The sequence below is a fragment of the Rhinolophus sinicus genome, linkage group LG03, assembly GCF_036562045.2.
Source record: "Rhinolophus sinicus isolate RSC01 linkage group LG03, ASM3656204v1, whole genome shotgun sequence".
NCBI lineage: Eukaryota > Metazoa > Chordata > Mammalia > Chiroptera > Rhinolophidae > Rhinolophus > Rhinolophus sinicus.
Window position 1 is genome coordinate 63,022,122 of NC_133753.1, and position 24,227 is coordinate 63,046,348.

The 24,227-nt window shown below is 36.6% G+C and overlaps 1 protein-coding gene across 2 annotated transcripts in view; it reads right to left on the reverse strand.

Annotated features, from left to right (window-relative positions):
- Positions 1 to 2,164: 2,164 nt before the first annotated feature.
- Positions 2,165 to 24,227, reverse strand: part of SNAP23 (synaptosome associated protein 23) — a 28,141-nt gene continuing 6,078 nt past the window's right edge. Inside the window, exons 2-9 of one of the 2 annotated variants that reach the window (XM_019725404.2) lie at positions 16,970 to 17,073; positions 16,357 to 16,398; positions 15,868 to 15,916; positions 15,263 to 15,380; positions 9,915 to 9,947; positions 5,555 to 5,713; positions 4,663 to 4,807; positions 2,165 to 3,529 (exon numbers count right to left, since the gene is read on the reverse strand). In XM_019725404.2, the coding sequence (XP_019580963.1) occupies positions 3,464 to 3,529; positions 4,663 to 4,807; positions 5,555 to 5,713; positions 9,915 to 9,947; positions 15,263 to 15,380; positions 15,868 to 15,916; positions 16,357 to 16,398; positions 16,970 to 17,026 (669 nt within the window). In that variant the 5' untranslated portion in view covers positions 17,027 to 17,073 and the 3' untranslated portion in view covers positions 2,165 to 3,463. The remainder of the gene's footprint in view (positions 3,530 to 4,662; positions 4,808 to 5,554; positions 5,714 to 9,914; positions 9,948 to 15,262; positions 15,381 to 15,867; positions 15,917 to 16,356; positions 16,399 to 16,969; positions 17,074 to 24,227) is intronic. The other variant, XM_019725405.2, reaches the window with a different exon arrangement.

A 24,227-nucleotide genomic window follows, 5' to 3' on the forward strand; every position in this document is an offset into this window, starting at 1 on the left:
TATGAGCTAACAAAGTAGGATGACTTGTGGGCTAGAAACCCACATTCTATTGACCTAGACTACTCTAAGTCACCCACATTCTTTTTTTTTTTTTTAAATTAAATTTATTGGGGTGACAATTGTTAGTAAAATTACATCGATTTCAGGTGTACAATTCTGTATTACATCATCTATAAATCCCATTGTGTGTTCATCACCCAGAGTCAGTTCTCCTTCCATCACCATATATTCGATCCTCCTTACCCTCATCTCCCACCCCCCACCCCCCGCCACCCACATTCTTTTAGAGTTTGCATGGAAGTCAGCTTAGAATACTGAATACGATCATAAGTCTTGGAGTCAGAAAAGATCCTGGTTTGAATCCAAAGTCTCATTTACTAACTTTATGAACTTGAGCCATTTAGTCTCATCTGTAACAGGGGCAATACCTCCTACCTCTCAGGTAAATTATGAGGATGTGGTGAAAAGATACATAAAAAGCATTCAGCATAGTGCCCAGGACAGAATAAGCACTCACACGGTGCCCTTTATTTCATCTGTAAGGTATTAAAATAGAATTTACCAAGTGGTACCAAAAAGAAAGGCTTGGAGCAGACAAGTTAAAAAGGGTAAAAAAACAACTAGAGAATAAGGAACTTGGGTATCAATCTGAAAAATACAAATCTGACTAGGAATGTAACTGGGATAACTTAGAATTTTAGTAAGAAAGTGACCTAAAGAAACTAATTCTAAGTACAGGTGAGTATAGGATGTCTGGGAAATAGAAATTTAAGGGGATGTTCATAATCCATACATGGCATGAAAAGATACAGAGCTGTAGTGGTAATTAAAGGATGAATTAAAACTGAAGGAAGAAAACAAAGACACCACTATAGGGGATAAATATCATTGTCATTATAAGACTGGAAACTTGAAGAAGGAGCCTACTGGTTAAAAAAAATAATTTCAGTAGGGAATACTGTATTTTAACTCCTTAGTTATAAGTTAGTATTATGCTCATGGTCACATAGATAGTAAATTACTGAACCAAAATTTGAATTCAGGTGACTCCAAGGTTGTGTTAACCACTTCAGTTACCTTTCAGAAGTAATGGAAACAAGTTTCCAAACAATGTTACAGAAGAAAATCAGAAAAGACTTTAAGTCAACAGCTTCTATTTCTAGTGTATTGTGGGCCTAATTTCTATGGCCTCATCCCTCTTCTTTCTCAGTAGCACAATCTTTGAAAAGCTTTGTAATCTGAGATTCATGGATGGGTTTTCAAGACCAATTTATGCATGATTCATGTTTGTGTGTCTATTTCTCTGGGGAAATAGTCTGTGTTGTCTTTCATCAAATTCACAAAGGGATCCTTGACCCAAAAAGAGATCCATTCTAGAGAGAACAAACAGTAGCTATCATTTATTAAGCTCTTACATTAGCTGGGCCCTGCTCTAAGTGCTTTCCCTGCATTATTATGTTGAGTCTTTGCAATAACTCTGAGGTAGGAATTGTTAATCTCCATTTACAGACAAGGAAACTGAAGCACAGAAATGGCCTTACAGTCACTCAGCCAGCAAACGGCAGAGCTAGAGTATAAATCCAGACAATTTGGTGCTTAAGCTCATACTTACCAATTATACTGTGGAGGTAGCATATTGGTATTCTCAAAACTATTTCCTTTAGCTATAACTGTTAAAAAAATATTTTTTTAAATGCTTTTAGGAAGGGGATTTAGGTATAGAACAATCCTCAGTGTTTTAAACCTTCTCACTTTATATATGTACCATCACCTGCCAAACTACTCCTTTTGACACGGAGCATATCTATTACAGAGAGCCTAACTGAACCTCACTTTAACTAGTTTCCTCTTCAGCCTTTGAAAATTCTCATCTTAACTGTATCTTCTCAAGTGGGTTGTAGTTCTCTCTTATAAACATTATCCTTTCAGTCACTAGTATATTTAGGCGCAAATGAATAAAAAACTAGTAATGATTAAAATGTACCTCATGACAAATCATAGAAAGGAGAATGCTGTCAGTATTTCCAATAAAAGTGGGAAAGATGCCAAAGGCAGCTGTTGGATTGCTTCTTGTTTTATGGACCTTTTTTACTCAATTTGTTAAATATGAGCTAATGAAATGATTCCCCCTCACCCAAAACAATCACAGAAACACACTTACCTATTTGAAAGAACAGTTCCATTAGTTACAAAATTTAATTGTAAGGATTAAGCAGTGGTTACTGGTCAAACCAATTACATTAATAGCTTTGAAGTGTACAGGTGGCTTTTTTTTTTTTTTTGGTGCTACCTTTTAAATAAAGGTGACAAATACCAATCAGACTCTTATAACACTGTTTAGGATCTAAATAAATGTGATTCTGAACATAGTTCAATACACAAGGCTACGAGAATGAATGATAATGCAATTAGTAATCAAAACAAAGGTGTAATTTTCCAAATCACTTTTAGTTAAATAGAACTCTAGCTTTTTAAAAGTCTAAATTCTACAATGAAACTCAAAGCAATCTAACAATCTTACTACCTGAGATCAAAACAAGCTTCTGTTTTCCTATCTAAAACATAATTCTTGCATTGAGGTAAATCTGAATTCACGTGATATACTTTGTCAAAATTTTCCAAAAAATTTTCAGCCCTGCTTTAGAGAGAAATTCTCATGTTACACATACATATTTACATTTATTTTCTTCAAAGGCTAATAACAAATTTATGAGGTTAATAGGCCTGTAATAGAACCATGATACTAATATGAAAATAAAAAGCTATTCATTTACACAAAGTGTCCCTGCATGGTGCAATATGAAACGTGATCACAGACTCTATTTACATATATGAATCACCAAAGAGTTCAGGAATTTAGCTCACTTTAAGAAAACTCCTTCTATTCTTTTTTGAAGCAGAAGTTGCAAAGTTGTGATGTATGACAAAAAAAAATTATGTATAAAAGCTCCAAAACCAAGTATTAGCCTAAGTTGGCAATAACTGCAACTTAAATTAAAAACTAAACCCAACTAAATCTTTACTGTGGCTATGCAACTTTTTGCTTTGTGGCCTGAAAGTTTTCTGAGGTAACAACCTCTTACCTCTTGCTTCTCCTTCTTGCACTCCCTCACCCATGCTCCTAGCTTCCTTTTTTATGGCTGTCTTTGGCAATACTTCCAAATCTTGAAAGCAGAAGAACCTGCTACAGTAAACGAGGGTGAAAAAACAACACTCCATTTGATGTATGGAGACCAATCTACGAGTATAAAGTGAGAAAGAAAATACTAGAAGCCTGAGCAGCAGCCTACCCTCAAGGGAAAGAGAGAAAATAAAAAAATAAGGGGGCTGTTACTCTTCACCCTACTTCCACATTATCTCCTGATTAGAAGAGTGCAGAACCAAAATTTCAAACTCTGAAAGGCAATGACTTTGGAGGAAGAGCTAGGCAAGTGAATAAATCGTGAAGAAGTACAGCAGTACTTTAGCTATCAATGAGTTTCTTTGCTCTGGCATTGGCATTGTCAATACGATCTTTGTTGGTGTCAGCCTGAAAAAAAGAAAAGACAACAGCATTACTTCACAAGGTAAGTTGACCTAATAAAAGTTAAATTTCATATACTTGGAGTAAGCGACACACAAAATTCAGGAAGTCACATTACAAAACTCATTTTAGGCAAAAATATCAAATTCATTTGGAAAAACTTGGGAATATAAATTGACAAAGGTATAACAGAACTTGCCAGTATTTCATGAATTCTATAACATTTCTGTCATAGTTTAACATGTCTGAAACTAGGGTGCACTTTATAATCACTGCCATTTCAGATGCAATGAAATATAACAATGCTCTTCTCTGCTACAGATCTGGACCTTGTGGGAGTCCCTGGAACTGAGTCATAGAATCCCATCTGGACCTACCCGAGGTCTAATCCAGAGAGACTAAAATAAGCTTCCCCAAGATCTTTGGAACAGATGTATTACCATATCCACATCAATGTCTGAATTAAAATGATGGGTAGTATGTAGCCTACACCCACAGGATAGCAATGATGCCATTGTAAGTGCTTGGACAGCCAAGTTTAAAAACTCATCCCATCCTTCAAAGTACACTCAGATTTTAATGAAGTAACAATAAGAATGGCTTTTAGATGTGACACATCCAAACGCCGAACACAATTTCACTTTCAGTGTCTTACACTACATGAAGTGAAAAAAATGGCAATCCCATTTTTCCGTTACTTTTGTGTCCACTCCACAAGAACCATTCTGCAGAACTGATTTTACCTTCTGATTTAGGAGATGAAGATTCAGTAACTTACTAATTTGTCATTTAACAAAATAAAACTCCAAAAGCTAATTTACTGAGGGAAAGAAAAACAGCAACAACAAAAATACAGTGAAAATAAAGGTTAGAGGAGATTCTAAGCTTCAAATGTGAAATTTTAAATAAAACCACTTCATTCTAAGGTCTTGTTTTCAAAATGAACCAACTGTCATGCAATAGGAGAACTTAGCGTTTGTTTTTCAATGTGTTAGAACTGGCCGCCTCATCCAAACTCTTAATACTGGTGAGGACAGATCTTATCCTATTATTCTCCCCCAAAGTATCTGGCACAGATATCCATTACAAAAACACTGTACTGCATGTTTCATTTTCCTATGGCACTGAGAAGCTTTTACCTTTTCTGTGATCCGCTCTATTTGTCGATTTTGAGCCTCAATTCCATTGCCCATGTCCAGGGCCATATTTTTTAGATTTCCTAGGATATTGCCCACTTGAGTCAGGTTCTCTTCCATTTCATCTTCCCTGGCATCATTAGTTATACTATCACAAAAATATAGTCAGGTCAGTATTTTTCAGTATTTATAAATGGACTAAGTCTGGATTTAGTTTTCATAAAAATAAGCCACCAAATTACTCTCAGCAAATGTTAGACTCTAAGGAAGGTAGGGTACCATTATTGGAAACATTCTATAGTTAACAATTGAAAGATTGACCAAAAAGAACACAATGTCTTACAGCCATGTAAGAGAAGATTAAGAAAAAACTCTAGAACAATGGTTCTCAAATTGTGATTGCTAGCATCTCCTGGGAACTTGTTAGACACAAAAACATGCCAATTTTCACACTCCATTCCACATCTACTGAAACAAACTGGAAGTGGATCCCAACAATCTGTGATTTAACAAACCTCCCTACAACAGAGTTGAATAACTGCGACAGAGACCATATGGCCCACAAAGTCTGAAATATTTAATATTTCACCCTTTATAGATATAGGGATCTGGCCAACCTCTGCTCTAGATGACACATTTTAAAACACATTTTCCTATTTACAGCTAACTTCAGTAATTTGGAAAATACTGAAAAATATAAAGAAAAATTAATCCATCATTGAAGTTCAATATCCACTGTCAACATTTTGTCAGAAGGCAGATTTTTAAATGCCTTTTTAAAATGGAATAAATGCTATTTTTAACTGATGAGTTAGGGTTCATGCATAACTATACCCATCCTAGGTGCGCCATCCATTTAAGAAAGGGGTAAAAATATTGGGAAGAGCTGGCATACCGATTAATGTATCCACCGCTGGCTGCTCCTGTGGTTGCTCGCTGAGGCTGACCATTTGTCACTCGGCCCGGCTGCTTAGATACTACATTGCTAGGAGAGTTGTCTCCACCATCTCCCCATGTTGCCTTATAGGCCTTACCAGCCTCAAAGTTCTTTGTCCTATATAAGAATCAGGAGTGCAGGGAGACACGGAAAAGCAGGAGAGGGAGAGTTGTAATTATCAGTGCTTGTCACCTTGAGGATGACCCGCCCCTATCACAAAAGCTACATACATACAGCTAGATCTAGATTATCTGTACTGCGACCCATCACAACAATATGGCATAAGAAAAAGGTGAATTGTGTAAGCTCACTGACATTAAAAATGTTTTTTAAAGGTTAAAATACTTCTACCAAATCTTCATTAAACAGTTAGCAAGTAGCAAAATGCAATTATTTGATTTTTCACTTTCCCCTAACCTCTGATACTCCCCAGAAAAGAGGTTTAATGGGCACTAGGGGAAAAAAATTCCTGAGGAAAAGTGTTCTGGGATACCGTAAAAGGTTCCTTGGAGGCATCTAGTGGTTGATGAGGGATGGAAGAGTAAGAAGGCTGAGGAGGCAATACTTAGACCCCAGCTGCCCACTTATTACTATGACCAGAGTATTTCCAGCTGATGTTTTTTTTAAAGTTAGAATTTTGCATTAAAACTTTAAAAAGAATTCCTTAAGAAACAAACACACATCATGAAGGAAAAGCATGAATTATTTCCAAATTGAAGAGCCAATGAATAAACTATCTTGGCCACATTGGTGCCAGTTATATAGACCCTTTGGTTTAGGGTTTTCATTTAACAGTTTATTCTCCTAATTAAAAAAAAAATCCTAAATCTAGGCCTATTAGAAGTAAAAGCATATGCTTTAGATGTAACTGATATACCCCAAAAATCAGCCAAAGCCAGAATTTTACCATGGGATTTACTTCTCAAACTGGCATAAATGGCAAGAAAAAGAACCTACTAAAGTGACTTTTAAATAGCTATTAACAAAAAAAAACCCAAAAACACACAAATAAAACATTTTTACTGATTATTTGGTTAGGTAGTTTCACTTACACAATTTTAGATTTTTTCTATATGCAAAAACAAAGTAGTATATGGCTACAATATTAGTCTGATTTATTCCACATATGTTAATGAGGAGGTATTGAAACTATAAAAGTAGAGGAGAGATTTTTATGACAACAGTGGCTCCTTCCTTAATAGACATGTAAGAATTCGTTTTTGGCACACATGGAATTGGATCTTAGATCTTAATCATTAATTCTAGAGAAAGGGTACTACTTTTTTGGTAAGAGGCACTGAAAAGATAAATAAATCTATGAACACTGAAGAGCTAGTTCTCGAAGTACCTTTCTTGGTTCCATTTCTAAGTTCTCACAATTAATTTCCTATCTATGCTTTTATTAATTAATCTACTCATTAATAGGCCATGTTAAATCTTTCCTGGAACAAGGTGGGATACACATTTTTTAAAAAATGAATATTTACGTATATCTGTGAGTTTGGTAAAACCCATGTAAATGTATTCTTTGTTCATATGGGTCTCAGGCAAAATTCTAAAGCAGAGTAATAGCTAATAAACAAAATAAACCACAAAATCATTTATCATAAAGTTCATAACCAGATGTATGAATAGAAGTGGCTTTTGTTAGCATGTCAGGTTGTAGAACAGGTCAAAGAGTGAGAGCTGGAATTCAAAAGTCACTAAACATTAAGACACTACGTATGTTTCTGTGAGTTTTAACACAGAGAGTAGACTGGGACAGGACGTGTGGCCTCTTGGTCTACCAAGAGATATATCCAAGCTCCAACCTCCTTCTCAACCTTAACAGCGAATATTTGAAATTCCTTAAACTTTTGAGACTTCTTCCTTCCACAATTAGATATAAGGGGCATAAGATGCAAACAAATTGTTTTAACTGCTATTATGGAATGAGGTTCACTTCAGCCAGTTTATACGCCGAGTTAGAACACCCTTGCAAATAACCTGTGTTTAAGGGCATTGTCAGGTAGCTGCCTAGCTAATAAAACAATGTTTTAATCTAATTTATCTTCTGTCAAAGGATCTTAAATGCTTTAAAGGTAGTATTTCTCAAATTTGACTGAGCACCATGGGGAAGTGGATGCTTCAACGCACAGGTACACAGGTTACACTCTGAAGATTCTACTTAACAAGGATGGTGCTTTCGGTCATTTAGCTACCCAGGCAGGGAAGAGAAACACTGCTCTAAGGCACTTCCAGTCTGTTTTAGAAAGAATATTTTCGATCACTCTAATAGTCTTAATAGTTTTATACATTAGGACACTGAGGAATTAATCTGGAGGAAGCAAAGGTATACACCAGGATTTTTTTTTTAAGCCACAGTAAACTGACTTGAATCGTAATCCTCAACCTGTCGTTCAGTAGCTGTAGAACCGTAAGCAAACTTCCCTCTCTCAGCATTGTTTCCCTTACATGTAAAACTAAGATAATAACAATAACTTAATAGTTCACAGGGCTGTGAAAAGCTTCTGTTGATAATGGCGGCAAAATTGCTTCGTATGGCATTAGACACATAGTTTTATTCTTTGGATTCAACCTCAACCTGATCCTTAGCGGGCCTTTAAGTGCACTGATGACCAATCAGCATGGTTCCCCTTCTAGCCCATTAACATTCCCCAGCTTTGAGAGCTACAGGGAGCTGAATACAGTTGGAATATAGCTAAAAAGACATCTAGGCTCAGATTGTTTTGGTCTACAGTAAGAACGAAATGGTTCTGATCTGCAATACAACTCTTTTGCATTAAAAAATTTATAGCCTCTGTAGGAAGAAATTAGACTTCCTGATAAAATGCTTAAGCAAGTTTGTGATAGATTTTAATACAATTAAGAACTTCTTCTGGAAAGTTAGATCTGCCTGTCAGGACTTTTTTTTTTTTTTTTTTTTTTTTTTTTGCCTGTCAGTTTTAAGGAGTCTAGTAATCTTTACTACTTTCTTTCTACATAAATCACATTCAAAAATGGCAAGTTTGAAATAAAAATTTGAAATATCCCTTAATCCAAGGAGCTGATATAAAAGCAGAAAACAAGTATCAGGATATGAACACAATAACTTTAACAATTTCTTTTTCTAGTTTTGGTGGTCAACATTAGTACTGAATAAAAATAGCAAAAGGAAAGCCAAATATTAGCCCAAATTCCTTCATAACAAGGAGAAAACAGATGAAATAAAATACCAATTTTAATGAGTGTGAGTGTATGCGTGCGTGCGTGCGTGTATTGAGTGATCAGGCTACAGAAAAGAAAAAAAGGAGCAAAAAACAAGTGTAGAAATCAAGCACTTAATTTTCTAACATTTAACCATGGTATTCATAGCTTCTATAAAGATCCAAAATTAAGGAGTCAAACATTTTAATAAACAGTAGTCTGGCTAGAAGGTTAATTTTCATAAAAAATTAAGATAAGTTAGCTCTGAATTCAACATGAAACCATATCAAGCTAACACATGACAAAATAGGAATTATGGAACAGATTATAACATATACAGAGGAGAAAACCCTTATTTTAAAAAAGAAGATACTAGATATGGTAACATTTGAAATTTATATCCCATCTTGTTCCAAATGGCATTTAAGATGACTAGATGGGGCAATTAATTCCTCAATTTGGTAGTGTTCTAAGGCTTGGGGAATCCAGATCATTAGCAGCAACACTTTAATAGAGAAAATCTGGATTCTGGAATTGGAAAGGAGTAGGAAAATGTAATAGGAAACAGGATGCTGAAATCAAAGTCCTATGAAGAGAGATGGATTTAACCTGAATTCCCTTACCTTTGATCAGAACTAGAATACAGCAATTCTCTACGAAGATCAACCTATTTAAAACTTTTTAGGAAACTATAGGGATGTTATTTAGCAAAAACTTAGTTATCAGAGCCATTAGTCAAAGGGTGGTATGCTAAATTAAGATCCTTTTTGTCAAGTCCATCTTTTGGTAGACAACACCCATCAAGAACAAATTCACTTTACATTACACACCACACCACAGTTTTTAAGAGACTCCACCATTCACAAAATCCATGCACATGCACAGATAAGCCATTTGAAGCATCACCTTTAGGTAGCAGGTTAGCAGCCCAAACTGCGCCACAAGACTGCATCTTAAAGTTCCCTTTGATCAGTTACTGAGCCCGGCTTCGGATGTTAAATCTTCATTTTTAGTAAGCAGATTAGAAAGGAAAAGATTAAGTGAGAGAATGAAATGCAGAAGATAGTGAATGCCAGTCAAACAGAACAGAAGCAGACTCAGAGTTTTCAAAACAATGCATTTAAATTCCTGCCTGATTTCATTGAAACAACCAACATCTGAGAATCTAGATAAAAAGAAAAACAAGAAAACTATTTAAACCAGAGCACACTTCATTTTTCATAAGACTGTCTAGGTAATGATATTCTTTCCTAAAATTATGAAAATTAATATAAAAAGGCAAATACTAATGAAGAGGTTGTGAAACTTCCTCTTTCCTTAGTGATTACAGATTTCTCTTAATTCTATTTTTTGTTTGCCATTTTAATTTTTAAAAATCTTACATGTCTAACTCTCCCATTGGCCAACAAGTTTCTCAAGGCCATTCAATCACCAAGTATTTATTGAGTACCTACTGTATCTCGTATATCAGGTACCATGTGAAGCACAAAAAAATAGAGTACTGGTAAATAAAACAATGTCAAAGCTATGCCTTACTCTTCTTTGTATCTCCAGTGAGCAGGGTGGAAGAAACACTCAAATGTTGACTAAAATATAATTCAAAATTATTTTAACCAATCAGAGCTGAATATTTATACCTCCATATGACACAGGATTGGAATAGTGTAAAACATGTAGTACCAATTTTGAAATTTCTCTAATAAGTCGTCCAGAAATACTAATTTGTCTTCAAACTATGTACCATTATGTTGACATTGTAAGCAGAGACTGAAGAGAGAAAAATTAAGACAGAAGAATACCTTGTCTGAGAATGGTTAAACTGGCACACCAGGCAGTTTACTATTCTGAGACTTCCCATTTTAAGCCTGTCTCCTTTTAAACTCTTGTTAATTAGAATTACAACTTTTCAAAGTTATTAACAAAAACAGAATTTTTAACAAGGATCTGTGCTATTTTGCTTTTAGGATTCAAACAGTAGCAAGCTCACATAATGACATTTATTTACAATTTTAAAGTTTAATCCTGGTAATCTGTTTTTAAATTCTAGTAGTCCTTTCAAAAGAATTAGCTAGGGCCGGCCCGGTGGCTCAGGTGGTTAGAGCTCTGTGCTCCTAACTCCGAAGGCTGCCGGTTCGATTCCCACATGGGCCAGTGGGCTCTCAACCACAAGGTTGCCAGTTCAATTCCTCGAGTCCCACAAGGGATGGTGGGCTCTGCCCCCTGCAACTAAGATTGAACACAGCACCTTGAGCTGAGCTGCCGCTGAGCTCCCAGATGGCTCAGTTGGTTGGAGCCTGTCCTCTCAACCACAAGGTTGCCGGTTCGACTCCCGCAAGGGATGGTGGGCTGTTGGACCTGGAGCTGAGCTGCACCCTCCACAACTAAGACTGAAAGAACAACCACTTGAAGCTGAACAGAACCCCCCACAACTAAGATTGAAAGGACAACAATTTGACCATTGTTCCCCAATAAAGTCCTGTTCCCCTTCCCCAATAAACTCTTAAAAATAAATAAATAAATAAATAAATAAATAAATAAATAAATGTAGGAAAACAAGTAGTTCTTAAAATATTAAAAAAAAAAAAAATTAGCTAAAGTTAAAATTCCCTTCTAACATAGGATTCTGTTAAGTAAAGCAACCTCCATGTCTTATTAAAAAAAGATTTGCTGACCTGGCTTCAATGACTACTATTGAACAAAAGAAATCTCAAAGAACATATCTACTCAAGACATTTTCTATATAGCAATACATCTAACAATAGCAACAACAAAATGTTCATTCTTTTCTTGCCAAAGTCAAGCACTGTAGCATAGTTAAAAGCTAGGACTGTGCCTGGTTTTGAATATCAGTTCTTTCACTTGCTAGTGTAGCCTCTGTGTGTCTGTTTCTCCAAATGTAAAATGGTGATAGTAAGAGAATCTATCTCATAGTAAAGTTACTGTTAGGATTAAATTTAAAGTGCTCAAAATAATAAGAGCCTACACGAATACATAGGCCCACAACTCTCATCCAAACCCTTGGATGAGAGACATGTTGAGCAATACCATGTAATCAAATACACCAGTATTTCTGCAATGAAAAAAATTAACATTTACACTAAGTGTAATAAAGATTATAAATAGCTTCAGTTCAGTTTACATTTTGTAGCCTAATTAATGAGTTGTGGTTCGACATTATGAGGGGGAAAAAAACCAAACCAAACCTTTGGCTTTCAGTTTTTTAGATTTCTGAATGACAGAGACTGTGGACCTGAGTTGCTATTACTACTACCAGAATTACTAGTAGCTTAATATAAAGAAGACTAAGATCCTCGTGTTATGGCTATTTATATGATAAGCCTAACTGAAACTAACAGGTAAGATTAGAGATCAAAACACTGGCAGGAATGATGGCAGACACAGCTAAGAACAAGAGATACCATATAGGCCGAGGACTCAGTGATACGAAGAAGAGACGGGTGGAAGAAAGGCAATTACAATCAGACATCTTTAAATTGGAATATTACTCTCTCCTCTTCAGGGGACAACTGTTGATATAGTAACCCCTGATTTCCATCTGTTAGGAAGTGCCTTCTCCTGACCCACTGAGAAAGGGTTCTGCTGAGGTTAGAGGCTAAAGACTGCTTCAGGACCATACTCCACCTTCTCCTTCACGGGTGTCCAAGAAAATCTTGCCTCTGCTTGGCTGGCACACACAGAGAGAAATAAAATTAATACTTCTGTAGCACCATTTCCTACTTTCTATGATATTTGACCATCTTAGCATTCACTCTCTTCCTCTAGGTTCTAGGGAAGACTTCCTCTTTCTTTGCTCTTCTAATATCTAATCTTAAGGAAATTCATTTACCTTTTTGTTAAGCCACATTTAGGCCAGGAGCAGAAACCTTATCTTAAAAGCCAGCTAGTCTTGATCCTGTCTTGCTTTATCTCCTAGGGCCACTACCTGGGGCCAGGGTGTGGAGCTGGAGGGCTTGGTCAGGCCCTGAAACCCTTTGTCAACGAAAACCCCCTGAAGCATTGAAGGGGGAACAGCCTCATTTACCCCCTCCTAGAAAACACCACACCCCTTTTGCTTTTCCCTCAGCTCTAGCCTGACTTCCAGCAGCTTAAACAGGCCAAATAAATTCTAATAGACGAATCTTGGTCTCCTGAGTCGCGGCCGTGCCTACCACTTTTCTCCTGTGTACTCTTCCCAGAGGGCACATAGAACACAGGAAAAAAGGACAAGTTTGCAAAAACATAGTTAAATACATAGTTAAAAGTTTGGATTAAAAAAATCTGTGCATTTCTAACTTGTTTACTTAATCTGTTAAACTCTGACTGACAAGTCGTAGTTATTAAAATATGCACTTTGGAAAGTCATTCAAGGTCGAAAGAGGTCCACAGACTTGTCTTAGAATAGGAAGCCAATGGACAAGACTAGGAAGAACACAAATCTTTTATGCCTAAAACAAACACTTAAGTTGATCAACAAGCAACTTGATTTTCTCTAGCAGAAATGGCACCGAGAATGGTATCACATGAAAACACTTATCTGAAATATAACAAGAGTTCCTCCATTCCTGACTCCTTTGGGGAGTAAAAGTGCTGAGAGTCTGTAAACCTTTGTATCCTGTTCTTGATTGACCACACCAGCTGAGACAACTAAATGGAAATCCTAATGCATATGAAGCTCTTTAAAAATGAATACTCTCAGCAGTAACGATAAGTATGCCATCTCCAGACACTGTCATTTCAACTAAGGATAAAGTTCCAAGTTGTTGTTTTGTTAATTAATTTTTAAAATAAAGATGAGCTTCTTCAAACTGAAGGCAAGAGAATGATTAACTCCTAGTCCTAACCTCATCTTGAAACAGGGCCTGGTTGGCACCCCCACAGTAGAAGCCTCTTCACATCCCTGGCCTCACCTTTACGTGACCTACATACCTGTAGCTTAACAATAGATCAACGCCCTAAGGCTTGAGTTCAGAATGTCCCTTTTCCCACCCAGTTGCCTATTTTAGAAAATTACCCAGAAACTTATGATTCATACCCTTAGGCTTATTGATCACACTCTCTATGGTCTAGCATTCTTTCCTGGCTAATCTCATCATTGTTCCTGAGTTCCCATCTCCACCACAAAATCATGTGGCCAGAGGGAAGGCTCCAAGCAGACCTCTGAAACTATTTCGTAGCCTCTGGAGGAATGCCCAAATTTCCCCAGCTGGACTGAGAATGTGAAGGCAGCTTTTGGAGGTGTGTTAACCTGCTGCCTTCTCAGACCACTGGTTTTCTGATAATAAACGTTTATTCTATGACCCAACTCCTGTGTCGGTCTATTGGTTGAGCGGCGCAGGCAGCATGAGCCCCGGACTTGTTTGGCGTCCGGTTTCAAGCTTGGTCTGAATAATACAATATTTGTCAACACCATGGTGTTTGGTTTACCCTAGAATAAGCTGAGAATTTAAATATTCAAAATGGAGTCACCAAGAAGAATGAATTGTTTTCTGTCGAGCATAACTCCATACACTATATACAGTTTGAAGACTTTTCATTTCCTAGTTTACTGAGACTTCAAATCTTCAGTCTTCTTTGATTTTTTTCCTTCTGCATGTGTGATATACAATTAGCTGATTTAAAATGAATTCACTCTGGCTTACATTTTCCTCTAATCTCAATGATAAGGTCGCACCCTCACAGGCCTAGACAACAAAAGGTTTCTGACTAGTCTCCTGGTGTGTAGTTACAGACTCCATTCCAAACCATTAACTCCCGAGTCTGGCATTCAAGGTCCTCCACTGCCTACTTATGTCTCAGTTCCCACTTCTCATCTATATGAATTATGCAGCTCAGTTAAGTCGAGCTTGTCTGTAATGTCTGTTCACATTAAATCTTCCATAGGAAATGCCCTCCCAGTTCTTCCACATCCATCCAAAGCCTTCTAATCACTCAGAGCCCCACTCAAGTCCTACCTCTCCTGTAAGACGTTCTCCAAACAACCTTTATCAGTTCTGTACCCTTAGTCTTAGTCAATATCACAGGATCTAGACTAGATTCATATACTTTTACTTTTTGGCTATTCCTCCTCATATATCCAACCACACGGTAAGTCTTCTGAAGACAAAATCCAAGGCTTTACTCCCTTGGCCATCCCTCATGTGCCTACCACAGAACATATATTTTTGTTAATACCCCTTATTTGAAAGGAAAAGACACTAATTCCATCCTGCTCTGTATTATCCAGATGTATATTTCCCAACCTTTTCATATATTACTAAAAAATGAAATTGGGACTTGATCTAAGAATTGATCAACTTTATTAAATTTTCAGTGAATCTATCCATTTACATGAAAAGCTTGATTGGCCTAAAGGAGAACCAGCTTAAGTTGATCTAACAAAGTTCCTTATTTAGGCCCAGTCACACCTCTGACCTTATTGGGAGGCTGGGAGGGAGGATGCTTTCACTTTAATTTTTTAAAGGTTGTGATTTATCAACTCACCTATTACATGGGCAGACACAAAGGCCACAGCACTTGTTGAGTTCTGTTAAAGTCTTCTCTGCTTCTTTCATGTCTTTATTTATTTGGTCCATGCCTTCTTCTATGCGGTTTAGTTGTTCTGAGAATAAATTGTGGAAGTTACATTTCGTGTTACCTTTACAATGCTAACTATTATAAAGTGCACTGTGACCAAACCAGATCCCCAGCATTTCTATCAGTGAAGAGGCTCAAAACCTGAGGGCTGTCATAAGACTCATAAAAACCAGACTGCTCAGGGCTAACTCAAACAAAATGTTTCCAAGTGCACCTATTTAAGGACTTGATTTCTGAAAAGGATGCAAGAATATCATCATGTTTAATACACATATGAACGATGCATACAGTAACTCCTACCACCTGGGGCACAAATGGACATTGTTGCCCTCACCTCTAACAGGCAATAAACATGACAGAATTCAAATCAGAAGAAGTAAACAAATCACTCTTATCTTACAGAGGGAAAGCACTCCCAAAGGCTGATTTGATATTTTTATACATGGCTGATTTGAAAGGGCTTTCTGGCAGGGAAGTCAAATCAACAGTTTCTGTGAATAACTGCAACTCACCCCCTTGTTCATCCAGCATAGTAATAGTCTTGATTCCTGCATCCTGAGACTGAAAGAAGGAAAAAGAGCTGACAGCACAGCAAAACATAGCAAAAATGACAGAAACAAAAACTATGAGGCCTGACATAGCAGGAAAGAATCATTTAGAAATCAAAGTTCTCAGAGGAGTAGAGCTACAGAGAAAATTAGTATCCCCAAATCAACACACTTAACATACTAAGCCCCCACCACCAAAAAATAAATAAATAAGTAAGTCACAAACTTATGGTGCATTGATCTTCCCTGTCATATTCTAATACTGTCAATGGGAAAAACAAAAAAGGCCCGTTAGTGAATGGTTTGACAATTTAATCAATTGCTGGTTTCAAATAATAGAAGTTATTGAAACAATACCCTTCTGACTCTTATTAATATCAATTCCAGCTTGTACTATCAGGATCTCTTCTATACAGTTTCTATATTTAACTTGATAATTAAATACTTTCTTACCTCAATGGCTAAACCCAGGATTCTCCTTGTACTTTCCAGAGACTAGAAAAAACACACAAAAGTTTTAGCATTTTAAAACATGTAGAAAAAAAAGAAAAATCTTACCACAGGCCATATTCATAATGCTACTCTATTTTTAAAGGCTGCCAACACATCAATTCCTCCCTTTAAAACAAACAAAAAAGAAAGTTGATCACTATAATTTCAGTTTTCTTCCTACAAGATACTCCTTAAAAGAAAATCTGGAGGGTTAAGTTTATAAAACTTGAATGTAAGCAGAAATCTAGGTATACTACACAGATATTAGAAAGTTCTGTTAAACGTTCAGAATTCCTCAGATCTAGAGTATCTTTATTCTAAGTAACTGTTAAGTAATGATTATCTTTAAAAGAAATCATACAAATTACCTGGCCCAAAATTACATACAAATTGTTTTCACTTATTCAGTTTTTTGATGAGTTGAAAAAAATGAGCTAGTAATGACATTCTAGGACAAATGCACTTTGATGTAAAGGGACTAGGAGAGGCCAAAATGGTCTTCTAAGAAGGTCCTCTATCGTTTCACTGTGCAACTGAAAGAGAATTAGTTATTTATTCCAAATAAAACGTTTACCTCATCAGTAACCTGGTGAGCTCTCAACTGAATTTCTTCTGCTGATAGGTTATCCATGATGAATTAAAACTCTTGATAGGCACAGAAACTGAAATGTGGATGTTCTGTAAGAATAAGGATATAAAAAACAAGTTTGTTTGAGCAGTGTGTGTGGACTTTCACGATTTAGGATATTTATCTGGAAAACGGGATAAAAGAGTCTGTCCATCCGTCCATCCATCCATCTCTCCATCCACCCATTTATCTGTCTATATCACAGGTGAAGAACTAAGGCTGAGAGAGGGTAAATGGATGCTTAAATGCTAGTACCAGAGATGAACCTAAATCTCAGGTTTCAAGACTTCTAGTACAGTGCTGTTTCTAACAGGACAATGGTCCCTTTACTTTGAGAAGAAAGACATTACTGGAATACAAGCTTTAAGAGACTATTAAAATGAATTTCTCGTTGTACAATGTTCACTGTACATTGTTTGATTACAGAAAAGCAATAAGGTGAAGAAGGCTGTTAGGTAGTATTCCATTAGGAATGTAACAAAATTCAAAGTCATGTTTCTGAAGAACACAGAAAACATTCTAAAAATGTGCCAGTTGTCCAGGCTACTTATTGGAGAAAAATGGAATATTTTCATTCTTAACAAGAAAAGGATAATACTGATACAAAGAGCCCAGAAAAGAATTAAGGTTTTTATTAACAGCAGACTCTCCTTTTACAATTACTGTATTGTTTGTTGTTTTATTGAAGTCCCTAAGAAACAGAATAATTATTCTCCTACACATACCGTGTTTCCCTGAAAATAAGACCTAGCCGGACAATCAGCTCTAATGCGTCTTTTGGAGCAAAAATTAATATAAGATCGGGTCTTATTTTACTATAATATAAGACAATATAATGCAATATAAGACCCGGTCTCATGTTAATTTTTGCTCCAAAAGACGCATTAGAGCTGATAGTCTGGCTAGGTCTTATTTTCCAGGAAACATGGTAGTAATTCAGAAAGATGTCTCATAGACATTCAAACTAACATGTAAGTAGGTGTTATTCAGTACTCTGTTATGTATTTGGAATCATGTGGAGTAAAAAGCAATGTATGACAGACTAGGCTGTTTTCATTACATTTGCTAGCTTTAAATTTTTGAAAACTAATTTTACCAAAACTCTTTGTCAATGATACAAAGTCTGGTTCACATTCTGGATTTACCCCCAGGGGACGTCTGGCAATGTCTGGAGACATTTTTGATTGTTACAAATTGGGAGAGGGGTAGTGTTACTGGCATCTAGTTGGTAGAGGCCAGGGATGCTGCTAAATACCCTGTAATGCTCGTTGGGGCAGCCCCCCACAGCAAAGAATTATCTGGCCCAAAATACAAAAAGGTTGAGAAATCCTGCCACGGAGGACACTTATTGACAAACAAGGAACCTAGTTAACTGGAAATCTACTAGACTGAACTCTTGGAGGGCAAGGGTTTTGTTATATACTTGTATCTCTAACAACTAACAGGATCTGACAATTGGTACTCCAGTAAATGTGTGCTGAATGAACAAATAAGTGGAAAAACGAGGTGTATTCTCAAAGTATTTAAGTGGATCTTAAAACAAAGCTACATGTAACATTAGCACAAAGTCTGCAAATAACTACTAGAACAAGCAAAACTCCATATAGGTTCAAAGAAAGGTTTGAATGCAAAACGGACGACCTCTGTCAAACCTGAAGATTCCAGGAGTTCTGCTTTCTAATTATCAAAAAGAGCAGATGTAGTTGAGAGGTGGGTATGAAGAGTCACTCCAGGCATGGCAACGGGGTGGTTTTGAAGAACACATCCTTTCAGTGAACCCTAAGTGCTGCCTAGTACTTCATTTTTTCTTCCCTGAGCAGATGACACACAAGACAAGAAACAGACTTCTGTCAAGTTCTCACGTTTGGCAGACTGACATCTGGACACAGCTGCCTAAGACTTCTCTACTCCAGATTCTCGAGGGTGTTGAGCACATGATTATAGTAAATGGCAGTAAGAGAGACAAAGCAGAATTGTAAGGGGAAGGACAAAAAGAAAGAATACTCCCAAGGCTGTTAGTCTTTACTAAACTGCTCAGAAGTGTCAGGCAGGGTACAACCTAGAATTAGCTATATAGCTTTACTCCTGTTTATTATCCCCAGTAGTTTTTCTCATGGAATCAGGAAAAGGCTATCCAGAATGTTGGAGTAAAGAGAACTAGAGGAGGGGGAGGGGAAGGAAAACAAAACATCACTTGACACAAAGATCCCATTAAACTCAGTTTTCATAGGTATATATAAGCTAATAGATGAAACGTGTGTCATTTTTCCAATGCCCCAGGAACTTAATATATTATGCTAATTGTGTGCCTTTGAGAGGAAAAGACTTTTTCCCAGAGCTTTCGCACCTTGTCTCCCTTCCTATGGTCCATTTGAGCTTACTGGAAGACTCCTAATTTACTCGTAATTTCTTTTCTATTATAAACCTTGGGGGTAATGAGGAGGAAGAAATGTTCACTGAGTCATATACCCTATATGTCATATACCCCACTGAGTACATAGTAAGTCTGTCATTATCTCTGTTATACCACTTTATAGATGGGGAAGCTACGGCTCAGTTTAGGTAAGTCATTTGCCCAAGTTGACTGAGTCAGTAAAGAACAGACTTCACGGCCAAGTATGGATCTGAAACGAAGGGCAGCTCGCGGTCTGATAAACAGTCTTACTGCAGATTCACCTCCTCTTAACAAGTAAGATGATATAAGACCTGCTCAATATCAGATAATAGGCTAAGCACGCTTCCTGGTTGCTCATTTCAAAATTCCAGATGGCTTCTATCATAGAACCATGAAATCTTATCTCTTCCACACACTCAACGACAGTTAAATGGATGAACTAGAAAGACCAGAGTAATCATGATTTTCAGCTGTTTTATCATTTAGAAACTGAAACAATCTACATTCATTTAGAAAGTGAAGAGACTACTGGGAAGAAGGAATACAAAGAAAAAAAAGTCTTAGGAATACAAAGACAAAAGGGTTTTAGAACTTAATCAACAGGAGATCTGTATGTCTTCATTGAAAAAAATGGACACAGACTCGGGAAGTAACGGAAGAAACAACACTTTAAATCACCATCTATTCCAGTGTCCTGCCAAGACCAATGTAAGAATTAGTTTATAAATTAATTAATTTTATACTGGTAAGCAAGGATTTTGCATTAAAAATATCCTACCAAGTGAGTTTCCTGCCTTATTCTTTCTCTTAAAACAAAAATTAATCACAATATAAGTTGCTCTATAAGTTACACTCATAATTTATTGTTTTTTTTAAAAAAATAATTACTACTTTATTTTTATTTTTAAGGAGGGTGCAGCTCACAGTGGCCCATGGGGCTACTTTGGTCTGATAAACAGTATACCTGGTGTTATCAGCACCAGGCTCTAAGCAACGTCTTAACTGTTTGAAAAAATTGGCGCTTTTCATGGTAACCAATGAATTTGCAACAAATGGCAACTTCTGTTGATAGCCAGCAAGCATAGTAGTGAGTAGGGGGCTCCAGCATTTAAATTCTGGCCCCAAAATGTATTTGTCATATGACCTTGGCAAGTTACCTAACCCCACTAAAACTCAGTTTCTGTGTTTGTAAAACAAAGATAACACAATCTAGTCCATGGGTTTTTTTTAGTGAGGATTGAAAAAGATGACGTATACAAAGTGCTTAGCACAGTTCCTGAGGCAAGGCTGGTATGCAAGTGTTAGCCATTATTTTAATATTATGAGGGAAGCAGACAGAAATAGTAGGCAAAACAAAAGTAACGCAAGGATGTTAGATATGAGTGACATCCATGTGAATGCCACTGAAAAGGCGAAATCTGAACGTTAAAGTTGATGGCACTATCTGCATAGGTGATACAGCTGAACTATTTTCATGCCGGTCATGAGTCTGCGCATGTCGAGACAGATATTAAACAGGTTTAAACTACACCAAGTTTCCGGTTGACAGGTACTTATCTAAATAAATATATATAGCTTTGCATGTGTAAAAAATTAAAGACTGCCCTTAAATAGTCCTTTTTTCTCTGGCTAAGACAGACAAACACAAACCACATATAAGGGTTTAGGTTATGAAGATTAGTATACAAAGTGAACAAAGTAAGACTAAAAAAAAATCAACTATATGCTACAATTGCCTAGGGTAAAAATATGGGTAGAAAAACTTTGGAAGCGAATCAGCAAAATATAATCGATGGCCAGAATTAATAGTGATTTTTCTTCTTTTCACAATTTTCCAAATAGTAGTTATATAATTTCTAAATTTCATACATTTATTTTCATCATAAAGTGATAGCTTACGACAACCAAGAAAACCGATTTACAAGACTGGAGATAACGAAGACAAGAAGTAAATTCTAGACCCTAATCTGTAAGCATAAGACCAATTCTTGGCCTCTCTTGAGAAAGATCTTCCAGTCGACACGTTTTCACAGTTAACGTAAGTTTGCAGAAACATCACCATCCACTAACAGATGACCATCCGTTCCAAACCCTAAAAGTATAGAAATGCAATAGAACAATTGTCTTAAATGTTCTGCTAAAAGATGTTTTCAGGAAAAGCCTTTGCTAAGGTTTGGCTGGGAAACATACTCACATGAGGTGGCAGGAATGGGTTCTGACTAAGTTCTTTGTACTTTCATTGCAAAATACTAAGACGTGTATAAAAGAAGATCCCATAAGGAAGCAGAAGACCCCATAAGGAGTAGAGACGGCTATATTCCATCTTGGCGTACAGTCAGTCTCCTGTCATGGCCGCTCACCTCTACTGTATGGTCTTTCTCTAACCATCCTTCCAACAATCAGTATCCTTCCAACAATCAGTATCCTCAGGATGTAAAAGAAAATGTATGAACTTAGAAACCATTTAAACAGTAGTCTGTAGGATTTGCTTTAAAATAATTTGAGGGTGGGGAAATGGGTGGGAGTATAGTGGAAACAAGATTGGCCACGACTGTTGAAACTGGGTGAATAATACATGGAGGGTCATTATGCTACTTTCTCAACTTTTTATTATGAAAAAATTCAAACATAAACAAAAGTTTTTAAAAATGGCAGCTAACTTTTTAATAGTCTTTATTCACCATTTTGAAAGTCTAGATAGTGGGTAGGGGATTAAGAATCACAGTAACACTATAACAGTTAATACTTACTTACAAAGCACTACACATGCAAGACACTAGTCTAAGAAATATAAAGATATATAAATATATACATACACACATTCATTTAATCCTTGCAACACTGTCTCAGTCTATTCAGGCTGCTGTAACAAAATACCACTGGACAGTTCATAAATAATATAAATCTATTTCTCAGTTCTGGAGGCTGGAAGTCCAAGATCAAAGTGTCAACATTGGCCATGTTCCCCCTTTCTAATTTTTTTTAAGTTAAATTTATTGGAGTGACACTGGTTAATAACATTATGTAAGTTTCGAGTGTACAATTCTATAACACATCATCTGTATACTGCACTGTGTGCTCACCACCCAAAGTCTATAGTCTCCTTCCATCTGCATATATTTGACCCCCTTTACCCTCTTCATCCTCCCCCCAACCCTTTCTAATTTAAAGCTGGTGCCTTCTCACTACATCCTCACATAGTGGAAGAGGCTAGTGAGCTCTCTGGAGCCTCTTTTATATGACACTAGTCCCACTAATGAAGGCTCCACCCTCATGGCTTAAACACATTCCAAAGTCCACACCTACTAATACCATCACATCTGGGCACGAGAATCTCAACATATGAATGGGGGCAGGGAATGACACACAAACATTCAGACCATAATAGACACTATTTAATTCTATATTTTACAGATGCAGAAATTAAGGAATAGTGAGGTTAAGCAACTTTTGCAAAGTCACCCAGTAGAGTCAGGATCAAACCCAGGCAGAATGCCCCAGAGTACGTGCTTTCACTTACTATTACACATATTAAAAGGAGGAGAGGAGAGAGCCACATTATTAAGTCATTCAAATCTGTAGAAGCTTTGCCCAAAAAAAGTATACGCATGAAATCTCTGCCTTCTGCTTTTCAAGTAGCAAGTCTAACTCCAGGCTTAGAGCACATTTTAGAGCAGTAGCTCCCAACCCTGGCTACACATTATAATCACCTGATGAGCCTTTATAAATCTGGTGGCCCATGCTGTACCCCAGATTAATTAAATCATACTCCCTGGGGGTGGAAGCCAGACATCAGTCGCTTTTTTTTTTTTAAAGCTCCCTAGGTAATTCCAATGTGTAGCCAAGGTTGGAAACCATTGTTTTAGATATTTCTTTTAAATGTAGATAAGCACTAATGAATGATATCCTATCCCTGTTATAATTCTGGTACCTAATGGAAGGAAAATGTAGTATTTAACAATGGAAGACCAGAACTTAGGCTTCAAAAAGTTAAACACAGAATTACCATATGACCCAGCAACTCCATTATTAGGTATATTAGAGAAATGAAAACATATGTCCACACAAAAACTCGTACACGAGTGTTCAGAGCAGCATTATTCGTAAGAGCCAGAAAGTAGGAAAAAACCCAAATTTCCATACAATGGAATATCATTCAGCCATATAAAGGAATGTTACATGTTATAACATGTATGAGCCTTGAAAGCATTATAGTAAGTGAACAAAGCCAGATATCAAAGGGCCCATATTATATGAAATGTCCAGAATAGGCAAATCTAAAGAGACAGAAAGTAGATGAGTGGTTGCCAGGGGATGGGTATAAAAAATGCTGACTTTTAAAAATCAAAACTTTCAAAAGATAATACACAAGAAAATTTTAAATATTCCCACTCTGGCCTTTTTCCACTTTTATCAACCTAGAAGAAAAGCAATCTAGAAGAAAATCACAGATACAGACAAAAATACTTTAGTCTCAGTATTATTTATAATGTTAAAAAAATTGAAGTGATCTAAATAAAAAATGATAGGGGATTTGACTGAATAATTATGGCATAACTACATGATAGAATGTTATGCAGCCAGTTAAAAATATTTCTGAAGATTTTGTATTCTTCCATATTTAATTTTAACCAAGTATCTATAATACATGGTTTGAGAAGTCAAATAGTTCTACAGCAGTAATTAGCATTCCTCTGCCCTTCCTCAAGGCAAACCTAATTCCTGCTCCCAGGACCCCAGAGGCAAAAATTTCAACAACACTAGTTGTTCCAGTGTTTAACCCCACATTTCTAAATCACATGCTTATAG